We start from the raw sequence: 21,596 nt of genomic DNA on the forward strand, positions 1-21,596 counted from the left end.
CAGCTTCAGACCCCCAGCCAGCTCCCCTGCTGCGCTGCCACCCGACACAGCCAGCTCAGTGACAGGGCTGTTTGTACGTCCACACACTACACACTTCCTCAGTGTCATTTACCCAACTTACCCCCTGTGCCACTTCCCCTTCTCCCCCCAGAAAGGGTTAAGGAACTCTGCAGTGGAGGCATAAGCTCCTTTGGCTGGTACTATCCTCCCTGCTGCGCTGTCGACACAGGGGTCTTTTCAGTGGAAGACAAAAGCAACAACTGACAACTGGATCAATTATGGTTGAATAAAGTCTTCATCCTTATTAGAATGACATGTACAGTACATCTGCAGGGGCTTTCCTGTAGATATTTAATAGTTCAGAGCCTTCAGTATTAACATGTAAAATGTTAAAAGCTTCAGGAATGTCAGCTGCTAATTACCCTGCTGCTCTTTTAATTAACCGCCACATATCTCCAGAACACTTTTAAAAAAACACAGCGTAGACATAACAAGCCCGCCTTGAAAAGGAAACGCCATGTTCCTGTTAAATATTTATTTTTCCATATAACTTCTGTGTGAGCCTGTCCAAGGGTCTCTGTTGCTCCATAATGGATTTCTACATCCTCCTGTGCTCTGCCTCCATCTCTCACATACCCCAGTGACCAATTCTTCTCTGAGAGAGAATGAGGAACCACTTATTGGATTTGAGGGGATATCCAGCAGGATAGATAGAGGAGAGGCGAATACATTGGCTAGTAGACCCCGGCCCCTACATGGCAATAAATATCCCAGGGCTCCACATCTGTTCAAAGGGGGGGAAACCTGGGGATTCATCAATTGCAATCCTCCCTCTGCACACAGTGTGTTTGTGATTGAGGCAGATCTCTTGGTTCCAGTCATCCATAACTCTTCCAGCCTGAGTGGGCATGTAGACAGAGGAGCCCGCATGCTCCATCCTCTTCTCATGTCTTGTCCAGGTCACCACAGCTACTGTGGAGCAGATGGCTCACAACTCCTTCACACGCTCACACCAAACAGTAGAAAGTCACTTCCTTCCTCTCCTGATCGGCCGAGCTCTGAGACACATCAGACGGTTTCCTCCCTTCTCTGCTTGCAGGAAAACCTCAGCCGTGGAGAGTGTGATGTAAACTTGTGGCATGCGTACATGTGTATGTGTGTGCACATGTGCCATGTGGTTTATTTGCACAGATAGTGAGGCTCAATTTCTCATGATAGTGAGTCAGAGATAACACGCTGTATCTGGTTCCCACTTAGGCAGGCAGCTGGGGAATGACCTCAGAGCAGTGAGCCCAATGACCATGTTAGATTACACAGTGATGTGCAACAACCCTGGAGTGCATGGGCTCCGTTACAGCAGGTTTTCATGTTCTGCAGTGACAGGAAAAGACATGAAAATACATAAACAATGGATCTGTCCCGCTGAGCAGAGGACAAAGATTCAGAGGTGGCTGAAGGGCACCATGGTTGATTTGACAACACCAGTGGTTACTGGTGGTAACAGCAAGTGCAGTTTTAAGACTACAGTCAACACTCCTTGAGCAGCTTCCTTGTCAGAAATAAAACAGAAGAGGAACAGCTAAGTCTGTTTATAGTGCAACCAAACAAACAAGTGGTGTAACTAGTTTTCCACACAACATCAGAGCAGTAGCAGGAGTTGGTTGTGTGTCGCCTGCAACTCTTCATCAGCTTCTACTTGTTCCATTACTCATTGCAACATTTAAAAGGGATACCCTAGCTAAAAATGCAGTTTTCTTGTTTTTATTGACGCAATTTTGATTAACTGTTGCCTCCCTATGTTTTGCAAGTTGAATGCTTAGGAGTCTATTAGCACAAACTTCATACAGCTCTGATAAGGCTAAAAGAGAGTGAGTTACGCTGGATTACATGCTGCATCATCTCCTGTCAATCCCTTCTGCATGTGAAGATGATGTGGACTCTACCACTATCCATCCATCCATCCATCCATCGTCAACCGCTTATTGTGCGTACAGGGTCGTAGGGGGGCTGGAGCCAATCCCAGCTTACATTGGGTGAAAGGCGGGGTACACCTTGAACAGGTTGCCAGTCCATCGCAGGGCACTCTACCACTAACAATAACAAAAAAAGGGGATCTGCAGTAATTTAGTATTGCACTTCCATTTACCTGGGGCTGTGAGACTTGCAAGTACCAGAATAAAAGAATTACTAAAATCGATGCAACAGAGTATGAGATATCCTGACTTTTGGTCCCTAAATTCTGGATCCAACACTGGGCCCTTAAAACAGTATATGTTATTTATCGTGAATGAAATTGAAATAAATTAGATGCAGCAGTCCAAACAGCTGAGTCACATGGGTTTGAATGACAGTGGAGGGCCTGCACATTGGATGGCTCATAGCATAGCATTTGTTTTACTCATTACTACTGCAGTTTAAGGGTCACTGGGTTCCTGTTAAGATTGCCAGCAGTTGGCGTGCTCCAGGAAGAACCAAGCCTTTTCCTCTTCAGCTCAGCACCATGTCCTGGATGCCACCTAGCAACCAGAACAAACTCTGAGATAAAAATGAACAGAGTAGTAAGAAAACCTTTACAATCACCTCTCAGCGTTTCCATAAAAACAATCATTAACCATTAATTCCCTTCCGAGACAATGTGACCACAGTGTTCAGGCTGTGCCCTGTTTCCTGAGATGAGCTGGTGTCACATTATGAATTGAACACTTGCTTTGACTTGTGTAGAGAGCACATACCATATTAGAGCAAGGACTCAGTGAACATCTCCATGAAGTGAATAAAACTAGAAAACAACTGCACTTAAAATCAATCTTTGATCAGTGAAATACAGGGTTAAATGTTTTGATGCAATCTAAAAACACACGGGAGAGATATATTTGACACGGGGATATGGCCTGTTGTAAATAGGCCTTTGGAGAAAAGGGGAGAAAAGCACAATAAACATGCCACAAGAACGATGGATTGTCACCTCAGCTTTATGATTTACAACCTAGTGGCTTCCTGCCTCCATCTCCCTTATTCCCACTGCACGGAGGGAACGCAGTGGAGAATGCACGTGCCGGAGTGTTAAAATAACCTCCCTGCTCTGTGGGGAAGATTTGGACCTCAGCCTAACACTGGCCAGCAAAGCCCCACGGCAACCTGGCCCTGTTTAGCTGTTTCGAACAGGTTTAGTCTGGAGAACGCCTCCTCTGACCACAAGCTCAATTATGCTGCATTCAGGTTTACTGTAAATACAAGTCAAGTCAGCCTCAAGTTGGTCATTATGGTGAGTATAAGTGGGTGATTTTCAGATGTCTCCCTATTGTATTAACATTTAGAGCAAAATCCCTTTTTTCCAAATTACCCATAAGAGCCAAGTAGTAAGGGTTTTAAGGTAAATTAGACAATTTGGTTCAAAGGGTAGACTAGGTACAGAAACAATATGGTGCCACTAAAGGCCACACTGCTCACAAATGTTATGCTTCATCTGTCATCTTTCAACAATCTTTCCCACCAACTGAACTTTTGAGTAAACTTGCATATGTTAAATGTTAAATGTTGAGGATCTTGGCAATGATATCTGCAGAAGAAATGTTCTCAGATAACGGGATATGAATGCATAGTAAATGCCTTATTTATTGGGTGGGATCAATGAAAGATTGCATAAAGTTGTACTTGCACCAGGGGTACTTCTGCACTCACCAGGTGGTGCGTGGATTGTGGATTGTGGAGTATGCTCAATTTGAAAACATTTTTAATTTGATTAAAGAATATACGGCACATCCACAGAGTTTTATAAATATATATATATATATATATATATTTATTTATTTATATATATTATTATTATATACTAATAGTGAGGTTAAAAAAAATGAGGCTGTGGAAACATCTGAAAATCAAAGAATGAATCATTGCATTAAAAACTTGGTTATAGCAGTGCAGTACACCCATCCACATACAGTAATGAAACATCCTTTAACAGAACAGAGAGAACAGAATTTGCTTATTGAGCTTAATGACCATGGACCTTTTCATCACCTCTCCCATAAACTTGAGGAAATAAACTTGAGGAAGGAAAGGAGCAGCACTCACAGTCAGCCTGTTTCCACACCTACACTGTGAGAGCACTCCAGTTCATCAATGAAAATATACAAGGCATCAAACACAAACACACAGATAAATCAGAAATTAATCAACTTTTATGAGATTATTACTCAAGAGGCTATTTTAACAACAGTCACAGCAGGCATGTGCAATTGCTGACGCAGTTGCATGTCTGTTTATACACACACACACACACACACACACACACACACACAAAGAGGAAGTATTCCCCAGTCAACGCCCCAAACTCTTGCCAACAAGTGACAGCAGGATGTTCCTCCATCAGCTTTATGCTTTAATTGGTCATTTTAAGTCTAGTCTTGTTTCCCGTGGTTGCTCAGGAAACAAACCTCACATTTGATAAAGTGACTCAATTCAAGATTTTGCTAAAAGTTACATTTAAACACATGACCTCTGATGTGGGGAGGATCAGGTGTAAGAGAGGCCTTGAGAACAGGCCTGGGCTTCTGAGGAAATGCTAAATATAAACAGCCGACACTAGAATACAATAGTCTTCTTTGTGTTTCTCTTTGTTCTATATGCTGCTATGTATTCTCATTTTTTCATGGCATTGCTTCTTTAATTAGCAAGTGTAGAGTATAGAAAGACAGCACAAATGGGTGATAGAAAACGGGTGACATGCAACAAAGATCCAGCAACCAGCAGTACGCCCACTCCCGCCTCCCTTGGACTGCTCCCAACCCTACAACAAAAGGATAAATGGGCTGAGATATGCTGGCCATTAAGCGTTATTATTCATAAGAGAGGGTGTGTTGCTATTGGCACCACCTAGCAGCGGCTGCTTAGAACTTGGAGTGCGTAACTCTGGTCATTACTGATTGCACAATTACAAAATGTTGCTGCTACAAAATGCCAGCTCTTTTTTCTTGTAATGTAAAAGAGGTCATGGTGACATGTTTCACAAATACAGTACATTGCAAAAGCATCTAATATGTATGCATTACAGTATAAATCTCAGAGCAGATACATATTACAGTATTTGGTATTTAGCCTATACAGTCAGTAAAGTCCATGCTTATCAGCCTGGTGTCATTAAAGCCAACTACTGTTCTTGTCAGAGTCACCACTAACAGGTCATTACTTTGACCCACACACATTATTACCAGCTAATCTTAAATTACATTGGTTAATGGTGAATTGCGTGAGCTGATGTCACATTGCATTACCTAATGAGATACAGTATACTGTACTGAAGGGGAGCCTGGAGTTCTACTTTGGCCGGGCTGCCTTGGGTGGCTGTTTATGTTGAGGCAGTGCATTCCCCGTTTGCCCGGCAACCAAACGGTTTACGAGCAGTTACTCACACAAAAGCACGGGGCGGGCTGATTGCTCAGCTAATTGATCTCCACCAAAGATCACAGAGCTGCGCTCGTAAAGAAAGTGAACGCCCTCCATGACATCACCGCTTTCTGCACGGGGAGACAAGTGGTGCAAGTCAGGAAAGAGACTTATTCCCACACTGAGGGAGGCAGTTTGCAGAAAGAGAAAGTGTCACATGGAAAACAAACAGTCACACATAGACACAAACACACACATATACGACAATTAGTCAATAGTTAGAACAAGCCATATGATCAACAGTTTAGTGCCGGCAGTAGCATCTTACGGGAACCAAACCAACCATAATGTGGACTATTCTTAATAAGTACAGGGAAATTCCTGGGAGGTCAGAGGTCAAACTTATCTACAGAAACTCCCATGGAGCTGATAGGTATTTAGTGTCTTTCTCAAGGACTCAACACGAGGGCTTGAACTCAGGTTGACAAGTTAAAGAGGTCTTGCTAAACACTATGGCACCCGATGCCCAGAATGCAGGAGACCAAACCATGTGTGGTGGAGGCATATGTGTTCTCTGCGTAGAGCACTTTCAAATACATTGTATTATATTTCAAGCCCATCTCCTAGAAATTACTTATATATTACTAAATTGTTTTTATAATCACATTGTAGCGACGACTGTCATTTCTGCCAGGATAATGTTCAGAGGCAATGTTTGTGAGTGAATGAAGTGCTAAATGTATGTGTCCACACTGTCATCTGTGGTAAAGCTCTTTGGTTAAGGTTAGGGAAAGCTTGTGGTTTTCAGTTAAATGTAAACAGGTCAATGATGTCGCTAAGTCAACCTCAACCAAGTGCTGCCAGTGCCAACAAAACCATAAAAAGTTGAATAAGGCTGTAGTCATGCGTCATGCTGCAGAAATACATTGCCAGTGAACATTTTACTCATATGTTGACCATATTTTGAGACTTCCCAGATATGTTAAGTAATAATATTTCCTCATTATATTAACAGAAAACGTACTTGCTGTTGTGCATTAGTTGTCATTAAACAATGTCATTTCTAAAGACAGGGTTGTATAATTAATTGTTCTGGTTACAGAGATTTAGAAGAATACACAAAAGTCTCTGGTAAAATGTCAGATTTTTCATTGTTTAATAACCATACCAGTAAATCAGTTTATTAATTTATTCAATTAAGAGTACAAGTATAGTAGCAAAATATTCACCTTCATTTCTGACAGGCTCTGAACAAAATAAGGCTGCAAAATGCTTCATAAACAAGACCTTTCACGTCATAAAATCCATTCAAAGCATTTTGTGTTTTTCTGACCTCCTTTACGTTTCTGCTGAGCCTGGCTCCTAGCATCTGACATATGGCTAAAACAACGATAAGATCAGTTTATACCTGCACTAAGGCTAAAACTGGACAAACAAAGTGACCAGTAGATTTTACACAGACATAGGTACATGCTCAGGCTTGGGTGAAGAAGAAGAGCAAGATGGCTTCAGATAGCCTTTCATCTCGAGGATAACTCAATTCATTAGCTCAGCTTATACCTTTTCATCTCTGATCTGCTCTCGGGGCACGATGTGCACTCATGTGTGGTTTGGCAGCTCTTCAGAGGTGAAAGGTGAGCTGAGTGACGGGTCATTATGTTTCTCTGTGTGCTGTTATGGTAGCAGAGCAGAAACAACTCCCATAGGGAACATTGGCGTTGCTGCCAAATTGGCCATGGTGGCATCATTAGATTGATAGCATCTGTCCTAATCCAGCCGGGCAGATGCAGCTAAACTGCTCTGTTAGCCTTTGCCCTTGGTACCAGTTCTGAAGTGGACGATGGTAATAGCTGTTGTCAGAAAAAATTAACGTGACGGTATCTGACAAGATGTTTCTATCCTTAATAGTTGTGGTTGTTTGTGCTTTATCTGCTCAGCTGTTCTTTCAAAAACTCAAATAGGCTGGATGACAAAATTGCTTCTATGCAATGTGCCCGAATGACATGTCAATGGGTTAACCTTGGCCCTAAACTAGCCTGAGTGCTGCAGATTCTCAAGTCTACACTCCCAATACTTCGCCAGATCTGATAAATTTGGTCCTTCAGTGCCAGAACACAGTGGCCTGGCCACCTGGGTGGGCAACGTGGTGGAGCCTGAAGACAAAAACAAATGTGAGAGACCAGTCATCAAGCATAAATGTCAAACTGAAATAAAAAAATATTATTGCTAATATAATCAGTATATAGTGGGTTAGTATATTGTTCAAAATTGGGATTACCAACAAAAAGAAAGTTTTATTTAATTTTCTGCCATGATGGCTCCCCCTATGCTAGAGGGACAGCAGAAAAAATCTTTAATCCACTGATGGGATGATGTGATATTAATACCCACAAAGCCTACAAAGCTCTGGCATCAGCCCTGTTTAGCGTGGAGGCAGGTGCACAAAGTGAACCCATTGTACTAATTTTTCAAACATCCTCTAATCGCTAATAGGTGTCTCATTAAAACCACGTCACATATACGAATTCCTCATGTTCCAGCTCTGTATGTCTTACCAATGCTATCTCATTTTTGACTTGATCAAAGAAGAAGGCCTTTAAAATCATCACACATGTTTTGATGCTGTGTTTGTTTATATCACACCAAGGTGACGGGGTTGTTATTGATGAAGCAGTCCTCAGAGGTCATTGTGCAAACCTGCTCCGTCCTGTGTGAGATAGAAATCTCCCCCGCAACCGCTCCAATTCTTTTTCTTTCACTATTTACATTTTTTGCCTCGAGTGAAATCATCAAACGCATTCCGGAAACTTGTAAAAGGATTCAATCATCTGGAGAGCGTGTTGCAGAAGTCCTTTGTTGTTGTCCTCGCCCTCATCAAAATCACAGCTGCTGCAGTGATGTGTGATCGAAATATTTATTGTGGGAAACGTGCGTCTGGGGGAGGCAGGCCTGGAAGCAGCTGAGGGTGACGGATTGTGGCACTTTCTTTTTATGTTTGTGCGTTACCGTGTCAAATGTGCTTCATCAGAGAAAGTCCACGAATGCTGTGTGACAGAAATGCTTGTTTGTTAAAAGTGTTGGCTTCAATAAAGATGAGTCTCAGTGCACCCTTTTAGAGCAGCTGACACCACTTTTCTATAAAACTCAATTTATGACAATAATTTATTGAACCTTCACAGCAGAATACGTTTATGATTTACTCCTAGCTTTCCAGTTTTATAATGATATATTTGTGCCATCTATTTTTTATGGAATATGATGTGATCAGTGACTCTCAGTGATGTCTTTATAATCCTAAAAAGGAACTACTTCCAGAGAACATAATCACTGACTTAATTATTGCCTGATCAGCAGGGCATACAGCATCCTAGTTTCAAAGCAAAAGATTTAGCCATGACTTCATCCGTCAAAGCTCCTTTACTTTTCTTTTCTTGGTAACAATTCAGATTATAACCTACAAATTACAGTCTAATTATTTAGTATATACAGAGTTTGTACCACATGCTGTCTAAATCAGGACAAATAAGAGCAAATAAATAAATTACATTCATTAATTACAGAGCACAGTAGGCCAATTCATGATTGTCACATCTGCCGGGCTGCATGGAGGTCAGCATGACGTAAATTTCGTCATCTGCCCATGTCCATGAAGGTAAGCACTACAAGCATGCAGACATTATTTGGAGTATTGTAAGTGTATCATATTCCCCATTCTTGGTCCTATTTTCGTTAGGCGTTTTTTTTTCTTCTTCAACTTTTTGTTGTTGTTGTTCAGCCAAATACAACACACAAAGGGGCAGGTCATCGTGCTGTTGTGAGGTCGACACCTTGTTACCTAGTGCGCAGACTCCAGATTGTTGTGCACATGTACAGAAGTGCGTGTGCATCCACTGTCCGAGTCTGTATAGGAGTACGATCAAGGCTTTATATAAATACAGGGTAGAAATGTGACAGTGTTGAAAACAGTGTTGATGTTGCAGTTAGTTGTGGTATAATTTCTGTGAAAACTATGACATTACAAAATATGGTATGTGAGAAATTGCAATTTTTAATTATTGTCTTTGGGGAACATTAGGCCAATCCTGGCAAGAAGTTGTAAGTCCAGGGTATGCAGGCTGTAAAATAAAGCATTAACTGTTTTTTGTTAATGCAGCAAAATAAGAAGTGCATATCCACTTCAGCCACATTAATGAACTCTTTCAGCACTTCTGCAACATCTCCCACGTATACAATACAGGTGTTACACAAGCATTGCATAATATCTATTGGCTTTGCAGTGAGATTTCAGAATCAAGTATATTTGATGGAACTTCAACAGCGTCATTGAGAGTGAGGCCTAGATGTGTAGTGGCAACCTAAAAACTAAATATGCACCCTCCTTAAAGAAACATGTGATACTGTCTAACTCATGCAGGCATTAACAGCAAGTACAGTTTGTTTCTACATGTGTATGCATCTCTGAAATATCCAACCACTAAACCAACTGTTGTCATGAAAATATGGCTCTGTAATCTGTTAAGTGCCAAGTGTTGTCTTTTCCTCAGATCACAGGCTTTAATGAACCCGTTTTGATCTGGCACATGTCATCTGATAGTAATATGAGCGAATGTACGGGATTATACACAGTGAGAGAGTAATTGGTCCTGAATAAACAACAATTGTGCTGGAATTCCATCTACCTCCATCTCTGAAGGAGCGATGCTTTTTTTCCCCAATGCAGACCACATAGAAACCCCGCCTCAAGTCTCTCTCACACGCACGCACACACGCACGCACGCACGCACTGTATAGTTAAACATCTGACACCTGTTGACAGGGTTGGAAAATTTCTGCTGCTGTGGCGCTGAGTTCTTCAAACCATCCATAACCAAATTTCATTAGAGATCATCATGTACAGACGTTTGATTGTTTCTGAAGAGTGCTCTCCTCTGTAGACGGAGCGAAAAAACGCCTCCACCAAGCTGTGGGATGCGTAATTTTCTTCCAATATGCACACCCACCACAGGCGCTTCCTTCACTACGCGTGATAGATGACACTTGAACATAAATAGATTGTAATAGCATAGCTCTAAGTAGGCCCTTGAAAACCAAATGAAAGCAGACCCAGAAAAGACACCTTGTTACTCTGGATGTCCAATGCAAAATCACACAGTAAGCAGCTGATTTGCAGTAACCACTCCTTTATAAGCTAACTTTCTATTTGGAATTTCAATTATGTTTGCCTCTACAATAGTAGAATTTAAGCATTTCTTGAATAGAATTATGTAATGATATTTGTTTTCATTGCTATTTAAACAGTGAAACAATCTGTGTGTCTTTTCTTAGATTGTCTTGTTGTTAAAGTTTCTGTCTTATGTGTCTTCTGTATTCACTTCTATCTTTGTCTATTCATTCTAAACAAGCGCCTCCTGACAAAAATGTGAAAACCCATAATTTCCTGAAGTCCAGTCTAACACTGAGTGGACACACATAGCAAAATTAAAAGCTTTCACAAGCCGGGTGTAGATTGACTTACTACTGTGTTACATTAGTTGCAAAGGGTTCATTTCTTGATATGAAAATGTCACACATTATTTGTTGTACTTTATGAATGCAATTCTGATTGGGCAGATGCAGATTTATTTCTTTGTGAAATGAAGAGCTTTTTGATTGAATTAGTGCGAGGTGAGTGATCAGTGATTTCCAACCAGCGGAACTCATACCCCAACGGCAACGCATTGTGGAATAGCTCAAGAAATTTGAAACACCCAACAAAAATGTAAATGGATTTTCTAATACATATCCATAGATCGAGACAGCTGTAACACCTGAACACTGGTTGCAATTCGAGGTGGACCAACTAGCAAGCGAGCAGAGAAGTCTGAACAGTCAGCTAAAAGTAATGGCTAAAGTGTTGAAATAGTTAGCTGAGTGATGGATGGTTGGAGAATGACTTTCCTTTGAAAGTTGCTAACAGGGTGCATATGCTGAAAAAGTCTCGGCTGGCTACCTCCCGCGTTTTGGGGCTTAATGTGACCATGCTCAGCCGCGTCCTTCTCCAGCTGAGTCAGTTGAGAGCGTATCTGAGATGTCAGCCAACTGACTTCTTGTTGACCAAAAATGTATAACATAATTTAATCATGTGGCTCTTCTAGACTTCCCAAATATTAATGGCCAGAATTAATCAAATTCTGATCATAAAAAGAGTGATTTCGGGGAGTTGTGATGCTGAGAAAAATGTATTCACCGTTTTATAGCTGCTACTTTTCCAATGATTGTGAATGGGGAAAAGGTATTTTTGGACCAGGGTGTGTAACATGTATAGACTGTATAAGGTTACATGATGAACGCGGAAGTTGCAGTACCCCGTGCTGCCACTACGCCGTTCCTGGGGGCTTGATTGCCACTAGCAGTACAAATGCAAACTTGACCAAACCAACACTGACAGTTAAGTTGTATGAAAACGTATTGTGACAATATCCACTTTTATATAGTTAACACTGTTAAATAAGCAGTTTAAATCAGTTCAAATGAAGTCATAATTGGAACATGACTGGTGGTGTTGAAAAAACATGTACTTGAGTTCTTCTGATGAGCCTGTGTCGGTCTAAAAAATTAAAAAAGACTCCAAATTCTTCACTTGAAGTGATTTCACATATGTATCTTCAGTCCGTATCTTGTCAGTACATCTATTCATTTATTTGTCTGTGTGACAGATTTTGTGAGGGGCATTTGGAACCTGTTGCTAAACACGGCTTATCAACGCTCAAGCTATTGTCACTGCTGGACAACTATTGCAGTGACTGTGAGCAGACCGGGGATGTGTGGATGAGATAGCACAGCGCTCATTAGAAGGGCCTGGGGACAGCTGTGGAGATAGAGCTTATTAATCTCATGATGCTGTCTCACACACACACACACACACACACACACACACACACACACACACAAGAAGGTTGATTTTTGCCTTTAAGATACACCGGTCTGCAAGGAGACAGATTCAGACTGAAATTCATGAATCACTGACTTCATCTATTTGTCTTTGCTGGAAAAATATATAAATTAAGTATATGTATACCCCACTTTCGTTTCTTTTTGTCTTTGGCAGTTTTTTAAAAAGTGATAATGCTGTGTACTTTGAAGTGACGGCTGCAGTGGTACAATAAACACATCTGTCTCCGAATATTTTGGAAGATTAAAGTACAGCACCAGCGGCTTGCTTCAGCACTAAGCATTCCATTTCCTATTCATGAAAAAGGCCCCGCTGCATTTTTCCTCACACTTCCCTTAAGTGGAGATAACATCTGGGATAAGAGGGCAGTAAAGAGTAAGAGGGAAAGGGAGGAAGGAGAATGTGTATGTGTGTGTGTGCGTGTGTGTGTGTGTGGGGGGGGTTTCAAAGCTTGGTGTAGTGTGTGTTGGATCATCCCTGGGGAGGGAAGAGCTGGAGATAAGCCTGTGACAGCTGCCAAACACCTCTGTGTGTATGTGTGTGTGTGTGTGTGTGTTTCTGAATCCCAACCACCTGCCAGCTCTGGTCCCTTATGGCAGGTGTGAGTTGGTTTGTACGTGATTCAGACCACTGATGAACGTGGAGCATATGTGACGGTCTTATCGCCTGCATCTCCATGTAATAACATTAAGATGGGCGCGTTGATGGAGAGATTACTGAAATGTGAGGGATGTGTGAGGACTGCTCAAACACATATTTTGCATCTGATTCAACCTAATAAAGGAAAAAAGTCACCTAAAAGGTAAAAAATCACTAGCACAAGGACGGTGACAATGGAGCCCAAATATTATCTACAAATCACATTAATCAATTATGTAACAAGCATAAATTATATTATAATTATAATTTGTGCAATAATTTTAGACATTATTAAAACTCACCTCATTATGACTTTAGTTATTTCATCCTTCATATTTAGTTTTATAGGAGATCATTTTTAATTCTAGACATTTTGCGTGTTTGTATAGCATGGGTGCCGCCACTGCCATCTCACCTTTCATGCAGTACCATGCCCCCTGCCTCTTACACTAGCAGGCTAAACAACTGCTTCCAGATTTAGCCAGTAAGCTTCTGTTAGCTAGAACAACCATAATACTGAAGTTACATCTGAATAAAATATCTAGCTCCTGGTGTTTCATCTAGTTTAGGATGCTACCCACTTCGCTGTCTAATATTAACTAGCTAGGAAGACTAGATTAATAACTTACTTTACATCAAAGTAAAGAGCCAGGGGCTAACATTTGCTGGTTACTTAAAGTTTCCTCTTCAGAATCAAGTCATTTCTGTGGTCACTTATGCCAACAGGAGCTAGCTAACAATGCTAACACTGGCTCTTCACTTTAATGCTGAATAATAATGCCCCCACCCAGATAGTTTGCTGGATAGATAGATAAGCTAAATACAGGGAGAGATATAGTTACACTAATTTCAGCAGCATGTAGTTGGTTTACTCAGAATTTCTTTAACAGCTGTTGTTGCTCTAGCTAACAGGAGCTAACTGGCTCAGTCTCATAGCCATAGGTGAGGGGCTGGTGAGAGAAACACTGTGTTAAAAAGTGACGTGTAACAGTTTTTTTAAAAAAGCATTTGGATTTAAAACTCCATTCATCCATCCATCCATCCATCCATCGTCAAACGCTACAGGGTCGCGGGGGGCTGGAGCCAATCCCAGCTGACATCGGGCGCCAATCCATTGCAGGGCCACACATAGACATACAACCATTCACACTCACACCTAGGCCGCATGTCACAGGGGGTAAACATCCCCTAGTTCAATTATATATTTTACACAATTAATTTATGTAATTATTTATTATATAATCTAATATTGAACATGGGTACGGGTTCCTTAAGCGAAATTGTGGCAGTGCATCAGTGCGTGAGCAGTATGAACTTTGGAGTCAATATTAACGAGAGAAAATAGCAATGACAATAAATCACCAGACTCAGATGTGTGGGAGAACGGAAGAAAGTTTTCCTGCCTGACATCACCAGGGTTCAGAGGTTAAATTCACAAGCAGGTGGCCGAGCGAAAGAGAGTCTGAACCGGGAAATTTCTTTTAGAGGCTCCATTATGCTCAAGACTAAAGCAGGCCAAGCCACGCCATCTGTTTCAATAACCTGTTGTGTCTTAACATGACAAACTTGATTGAGACAAGATTGAGACTTTGGGATGTCTTCCAAGTAAATGCATTTTCTCAGGATCTCAACCGACTGCATTTGGCTTTGCACTACAAATTGCAATTAGGATGGATCTGTAAACACTGTGTGCTGAGTTCATCAATGTCAGATAACAAGCTCATATTTCCAATATCAGCTTTTTCAGGAGCTAAGAAAAACAGCGCTGTTTTGCAGCTTGATGACACTGCATTTGGTTTCATGAGGTCTAAGAGTTTGGAGTTTCTCAACTGACAGGGGACTAAGTAACCATGCAACTGGAGTGAAAACATGACTATTAGCAAAACTGGAGTTACATGGATTTCACATGACAACAGTGCCACATGGGATTGTTTAAATTCGAGCGCTGAATGTATTATTTCACATTGCGACTAGCTGATCTGCAAAATGTCATGGTAGAAGATCAGCGTCTCTACCTCTCTCTCTCTTTCCTCAGCCTGCCACTGTAACCTGCATGCCCGTCGCTGCCGTTTCAACATGGAGCTGTACAAGCTGTCAGGCCGGAGAAGTGGCGGCGTCTGTCTCAACTGTCGTCACAACACAGCGGGACGCCATTGCCACTACTGCAAGGAGGGATACTACAGGGACATGACCAAGTCCATCTCTCACCGGAGAGCTTGCAAAGGTAACAGGATATGACCAAGCCTGGATGTTATAATGTTATTTGTGCACAGTCTTCAGTGTTCTTACAGTCAGTTTTGGTTAAATAAAAGAATTGGCATTAGATTCAACAGTTGGTGGTTATGTTTTAAACACTTGTTTGAACCACAAAAAGTATTGTCTAGTTGGGGCCTCTTGTTCCTCTGAGTAACCTGGTTTCTGAAGTGCATGTAAACATACTGTAAGAGACGTTTGCAATTCCACCAAAGAAAAAACAGCTTACAGAAAAGAGAAAAGTCCATAATATAAACACAAATATTGTTTTTGTTCTTCTCTCTCCCCTTAATCATCTCACGACCCCTTAGATTTATCTTGTGGCCCTTTGGAGGGGACCTGACCTGTACCACCTAAAACATCGCAGTTCAAAGTAGCTCTACCATCAGCTACTGTAGTAAAATACTACCTACACATCAATGCATTAGTATTAACTATCGAATAATAAGGTATATAATAAAAGATCAATCACTTTTTTTCTGCAACCAGATCCTTTACTTTTGTTAGATTAAGCTGATATTTCTGTACTTTCAGTTGAGGAGGAGTTTTGAACGGAGGACTTTAACTTGTAATGGATTATAAAGGAAGGATCTCTGTCCTTCTTCCAACACTGTTTGTTTCACACTTCAGGCATTAAAGGAATTCTTTAAAAAGTTTTGGAGAAAAGCGCCCACCTGTCTCGGTGTCAGTGAACTGACCCGTGCAGCTCTCAAGCTATTTAGGGTCCTCTGGGGATCCCTGACAAGGCAAACATAACAAACAGAACAGAGATGTGACCTGATCCACAGAACTGAGCAGTGGAAACAACTCGCTAATCGTCCCTCTCCCCTATTCATAATTACATGACAGTGCATAGGCACAAAAAAACAACATACACACACACACACACACTCACACACAGGTGCGAGCACATACGTCAGGTTTGAGACTGAGCGGCTCAGGATTAATGTGTGGGGGGGGACAAACGCTGAGCTCCTTCTGTCTCGCAGCACTTCGGGGAGTAAAGACAGGCTCTGACGCCCTGAGAAAACAAACTGCTGTCACTCACCAGCAAAATAACACAGATGTAAAAAATGCTGCTACATATTTGTGCCTGTGTCTGTCTATGTGAAAGTATGTTTGACTACAAAGTAGACATTAATGTGAGATGATGATGTACTTTTTGAGGGAAAGTCTGTTTATAGTCTGTTTATATGGGGAAAATTAACTACAACAGCAACAAAAAAAACATGTTTCAAATGATTACAGATTTTATGGCAGTACTTCTGCACGCTGCTTACAAAATTTGATGCTATTGTACATTCACTTTGTAATTTCTTACCACATACTAATGACAAATGAGTGAGTATGGGCAGATGCACATATTGCGGTCTTGAGAAACATCCACAGCTGAGCTATGATTGGCTGGCGTCAGGGTCTCAGGATGCCTATCCTCCGGTGCCCCTATCCTTGGTATACCGCTGGCTATTCAAACGCAGGGACAGCAACATGATATTTCCTACTGCATGCCACAACAGTCCCCCCCTTCTAATTCACGCTGACTCATTCAACTTGCATGAAACGAAAGAAAAGGCAGCAGGGCCAACAAAAGAGTTTTATTTTAGAGACGGAGATCACTCTCAAACAAAGCGCTGGGATCGATTTACTGCATGTGGCAGTGTTGTGCTGAACACAAGCTTGATAGATCATCTGTATAGCTACAAAAAAAAAAGAAGACAAATGGTTCTTTGCAGCTTTGTTTCACTCTGCCAGCATAAATATTTTCACAAGCTATATTTGGGGTGTGGTTAGGTTCAGGGGGATGGAGCTGGGAGCAGGTTAGTGTAACAGAGGTTCTCACTTTGCCTAATGATGTAGCAACATCCATAGATCTCTGCAAAGTCTTTCCAAACTGCTGGATCAGTAACTTAAAAAGTTCAAGCCCCTCTCCCCATCCCTCCATATACCCAGGCCGGTGCTCTGGGATCAAACCCAAACAGCCTGATTACTGCCTTTCTCCTCAGGTGACAGAAACAGGGTGATGTGACATCAGTTAGAAACCACTATATTTATTGTTCAAATCAGCCAACCATCCCACTCTGCTGTTGTTGGACAGGAAATACAGCACTGTGCCAACATAGCCAGGAGGAAGTCTGCTTTCATTCCCTGTTCCTTGGACCCCTCCCACCCTCCGCCAACACTCCACATCTCAACAAAATGTCCTCTCAACGATTCGCTTAATAGTTGTAGGTTTAGTGAAAAAAATGGCTCTTCTGCACTATGCAGCGCCTACATCTCCAGTGGCAGCGTGGAATGCCTCATGCTTTATTTTCCAGATTAACAACTTCACCCCTCATCAAGCGCAGTATAAACATGGCTCTTGGAGGACCATAGTCCACCCACCCCCCCAACAGTTTGTTATTTTCCCCCCATCCCCTCATACGTTTGGCAGTCTAAGACTTTAACTAGGCACAGCGAGTCCACAGAGATGAAGCTGGTACATGGTTCACTGAACTGCACTCCTCCGAACCCCTCAGCAACCATTCAGCTCCACAGGTCCCCCTCTGCAATTAATTAATGTGTCCAGTTTGTAGGACCCCCTGCTAAGGCAGTGAGGCTGTGGTTTGCATTAGGGGACTTTGAGGTACGAAAGATATCGTCAGTCTGCCTGACATTACAAATTATACAAAACTGACAGTGACATTTTATTTATTTATTATCTTTATTCAGTATGTCACATTTAATGTAAAGTAAATGGTCACAGTGTGTTAGATGAGAAGATTGACAAATATGAAGCCAGCAGCTGCTTAGCTTAGCTCAAAAACTGGAAACAGCTAGCCTGGATCTGTCCAAAGATCCGCATTCAAGCACTTCTAAAGCTCACTAATTAACACTTAATATCTTTTATATTTACAAAAATAAAATTCTAAAGACCATATCACGTTTTTACATGGGGTCATGTGCCAGACAGTATACGAAGCTAAGTGTCTCCTGGCTGTAGCCTTATAGAAAGCCAAAGTCACACAGTCACGGCTGGACTAACCTCTGTTCCTCCAGCTTCTTTCATTCTGCGATCTCTCATTCAGCATTACTTTCATCTGTTTTTCTAAAAAATTTTGTGTTTTCCTGGGGTTTAGGGTCCTGTTCTAAGACAAATTGCCATCTACTAGATCACTTGCAATAATAAGTTTGTGATTTAACAATTACTTTGTTAGCATGCAAGAAAACTACAGCCTGGCAGCACTTGTAATTAAGTCGTCATAGCTTGGTTTGCTCTATATCGATAAGTCACCAACACTCTCTTCTATTTTAATTTCCAACGTCTTAGCTGTAATGCTGTCTAAAAACATGTACACAGTTCATTACAGACATGTCTGAGCTAGCCACTAGCTGTGACATTTAACCCTCAAGGGTGTAGGGTTTTGGGGAAATGGTGTTGTTAAAGGCTGTTTAAAGGTTTTCTTACTTCTGGAGAACCTGTACGTTTTCAGTCCATTTACTAGACAGAAATGACAGTGGTATCAATTTTCCCATGTAACTCTCGGCAAGGATACAAATAAGCATGTTTCTGAATCGGTTGCTTTAAAAAATAGGCCCAGACTGCGACTTCATAATGTTGAACTTTATATTTTAAATTTTATTGTTCTGATCCCACCCTGAAATATTATTGGTAAAAGCCTTAGAAGTTGACGCCCACAGTATAAACATGACCGAGCAAACAGAGAGTTTATTTTTCAGATTTAATTTCATTTATTTTTGGTAGATAAAAACGGCAAAGTAGCAGCCAGAAGAAGATTTTGTTGGTAGAAATGGTTTGACTGACTCAAATCTTCTCCATAGCACGTCATTGCGATTTTTCTACATTGCTACTTCTTGTAATCTGCGTTATGTGATGATCATTTGATTGCATTTGTAATTTCCATTAAACATCCCTCCATCACTAACAAACTTATATTGAATTCTCAGAGGAAATTAACTGGATCCCGAAAGAATTCGCCATTTTATTTCATTTCATTTCAACAAATACACTTGGAAGAAGCTTTAACGATACAAATCAAGTAGAACAAAAACAAAGAAGTTAGAAAAAAAAATAAAATAAAAAGATTTAATAAGCATCTTGTTATGTTCATGAAGCTCCATAAATTCCAACTAAAAGCAACTCCAACCTCTACTGGACCACTTCAAGCAAATTTCAAATTACTCTGCTGGTACATATAACACATGCAGAGCTAATAGGGAGGCTGGGCTTCCACTTCAAACACTGGCTTTATAGTAAACGTTTGGCAGAGCACACACACACGCACACACACACACACACACACACACACACACACAGAACAAATTTCTCACATTTAACTTGCGATCCCCCCAACTAACAGCTTAAACAGACTTTGAAGTGCGTTCCACTCGTCCATTAATGGGAAACATTATTCAGGCAAGGGACTCTTTGCCAAAAAGCTTTACATTGGAAACTCAATCTGAAGAGCACACAATCTGTCTGATCACAACTCTGCAGAGGACACAAAGCCTGCTCTCAAGAAGCTCAAACACACATGCAGAATATATACATTTATACACGCAGTAGGGCGATACTGTGCGCAGTGAAATACTATGATTAATCAAGTTATTTACTCTTCTGCGTGCCTTCCAGAGCAGACCTAATGAAGAATCCTACGGCCATTATGGGTGGAGGGAAGCAGTGTAATTTGATTGAGGTTTTATGCTGGTGCAAGGCCCAGTTCCCCATCTGTGATGGTCTGGAAGGAAAACACAGCCTGCTCTAATATCAATGATTTCTCACTAGGGTTTAGTGCTAAGATTACTTTTTACTGTATGGAATATGTAGAGTCAGCAGCAGAGGACGGGCCTGAGACATACTGTAGTCATTTGTCTGTGAAGGTTCTCAGTCATCCAGGTCATAGTTATCCAATAGTAACTGTAGTCATTTGAAACTTGATATTTGTTTTGTAATGGCACTGTCTTTGTAAACTGCCCGTGTTCTCATTTTTCAAATCACAAGTTTACTTGTGTACAATCTAGCTTGATGTTCCTGTGCTGTTTTCCCTTCTCCTTTCCTCACACAGCATGTGATTGCCATCCAGTTGGAGCAGCAGGGAAGACCTGTAACCAGACAACAGGCCAATGCCCCTGCAAGGATGGAGTGACAGGAATCACCTGTAACCGCTGTGCCAAGGGCTACCAGCAGAGCCGCTCTCCCATCGCCCCCTGCATAAGTAAGGGTGACTTCTACCACCTTTACAGGGAATGTTAATCCTGGTCATCTGGTACACCTTTTTCATGAGGGATAGTTTATAGTTGATAAATAGTTAACTGACAGTTAATTGGTTAACAGGTCATATACATAAAATTAACTGTAGCTAAAAAGGCAGTGATAGACAAGACAACCTGATACCGACCTCTTTATAAATGATAAAATTCAGCTACTGCTGAAAGCTAGAAAGTCAAGCTGAAAAGTTATTTTAAACTTGATCAAGATCAGCTGCTCATGCTCAGATACACACTTAAGGACCAGCAAAATTATTCTGTGTGTCTTTATGAAATATTTGGTTGTAGAAGCTTGTTGGCGTAGGGATTACTCGCAGTGCTAGTTAGTGAACTAACTACTGCAGCTGGGAGCTAACTAGTTGGTCACAATCGCTCCTGGACCTTCTCTCTGTTTTTACTTTCCCTGCCTGGAATTTTGTTCACCATTATACACCATTTTCACTTTAAACTTGGTTGCTAACAGGACGATATGTTCACACAGTATTCAAAAGATGCTTCTCTGGCAAAGGAGCTTAAAAAATGTTGATAGTGACACATAAGCCGTTATGGCATCCGGCTCGCCGTTCCTCTTTTCGGCTCTGTCATGATGGCTCACTATTGGTCAACGATGGAAATCCATTGGGTCAGAGTTCATTAAAGTTCAACTTGATGAAAAAAACACTCATGCCTTTAGTCAAGTTGGTCAAGTCAAGTGTAATATCAGCAGTTACGTGGTCCAAGAACACTTTACAGAAAAACAGAGACACATAAGAAATTGAAGAGTTGGAACAGTCTGGAACACATGACAAGATACCCACATTAAAAGACAATAAAATACATAAATATTAAACAACAAGAAATAAACAAGTGGTTGGTTTAGCCCAATCAGTCTAAGCTTTGTTACCTAGACTCCATCAGCGATAACAAATCCTGATAAGTGCCTTGGGACAAGACCTGAAAAGGGCAGGACATTTGTTATGCATGAATTCATGGCTCACACTCATATTTTGGATAGATATTTGGCTGTTTAAACCAGAGCCTGGATAAACAGACCATTACAGCTCGCCTAACATGACTTTGTGTGCTTTCAACACCGTTAATGGTCCGTCTCACAATAAATCCCCAGAATCAGTCCAAGGGAATG

General features: G+C 41.2%; 1 protein-coding gene across 1 annotated transcript in view; it reads left to right on the forward strand.

The window, feature by feature from the left end:
- Window positions 1–21,596, forward strand: part of ntn1b (netrin 1b) — a 43,222-nt gene that overhangs the window by 10,111 nt on the left and 11,515 nt on the right. Inside the window, exons 3-4 of the mRNA XM_038694382.1 lie at window positions 14,991–15,179; window positions 20,272–20,421. Coding sequence (XP_038550310.1) covers window positions 14,991–15,179; window positions 20,272–20,421 — 339 coding nt within the window. The remainder of the gene's footprint in view (window positions 1–14,990; window positions 15,180–20,271; window positions 20,422–21,596) is intronic.

This window comes from Micropterus salmoides, unplaced genomic scaffold (assembly GCF_014851395.1).
Source record: "Micropterus salmoides isolate LMB-PRFRI ecotype aquatic unplaced genomic scaffold, ASM1485139v1 Ms_hic_scaffold_10, whole genome shotgun sequence".
Classification (NCBI taxonomy): domain Eukaryota; kingdom Metazoa; phylum Chordata; class Actinopteri; order Centrarchiformes; family Centrarchidae; genus Micropterus; species Micropterus salmoides.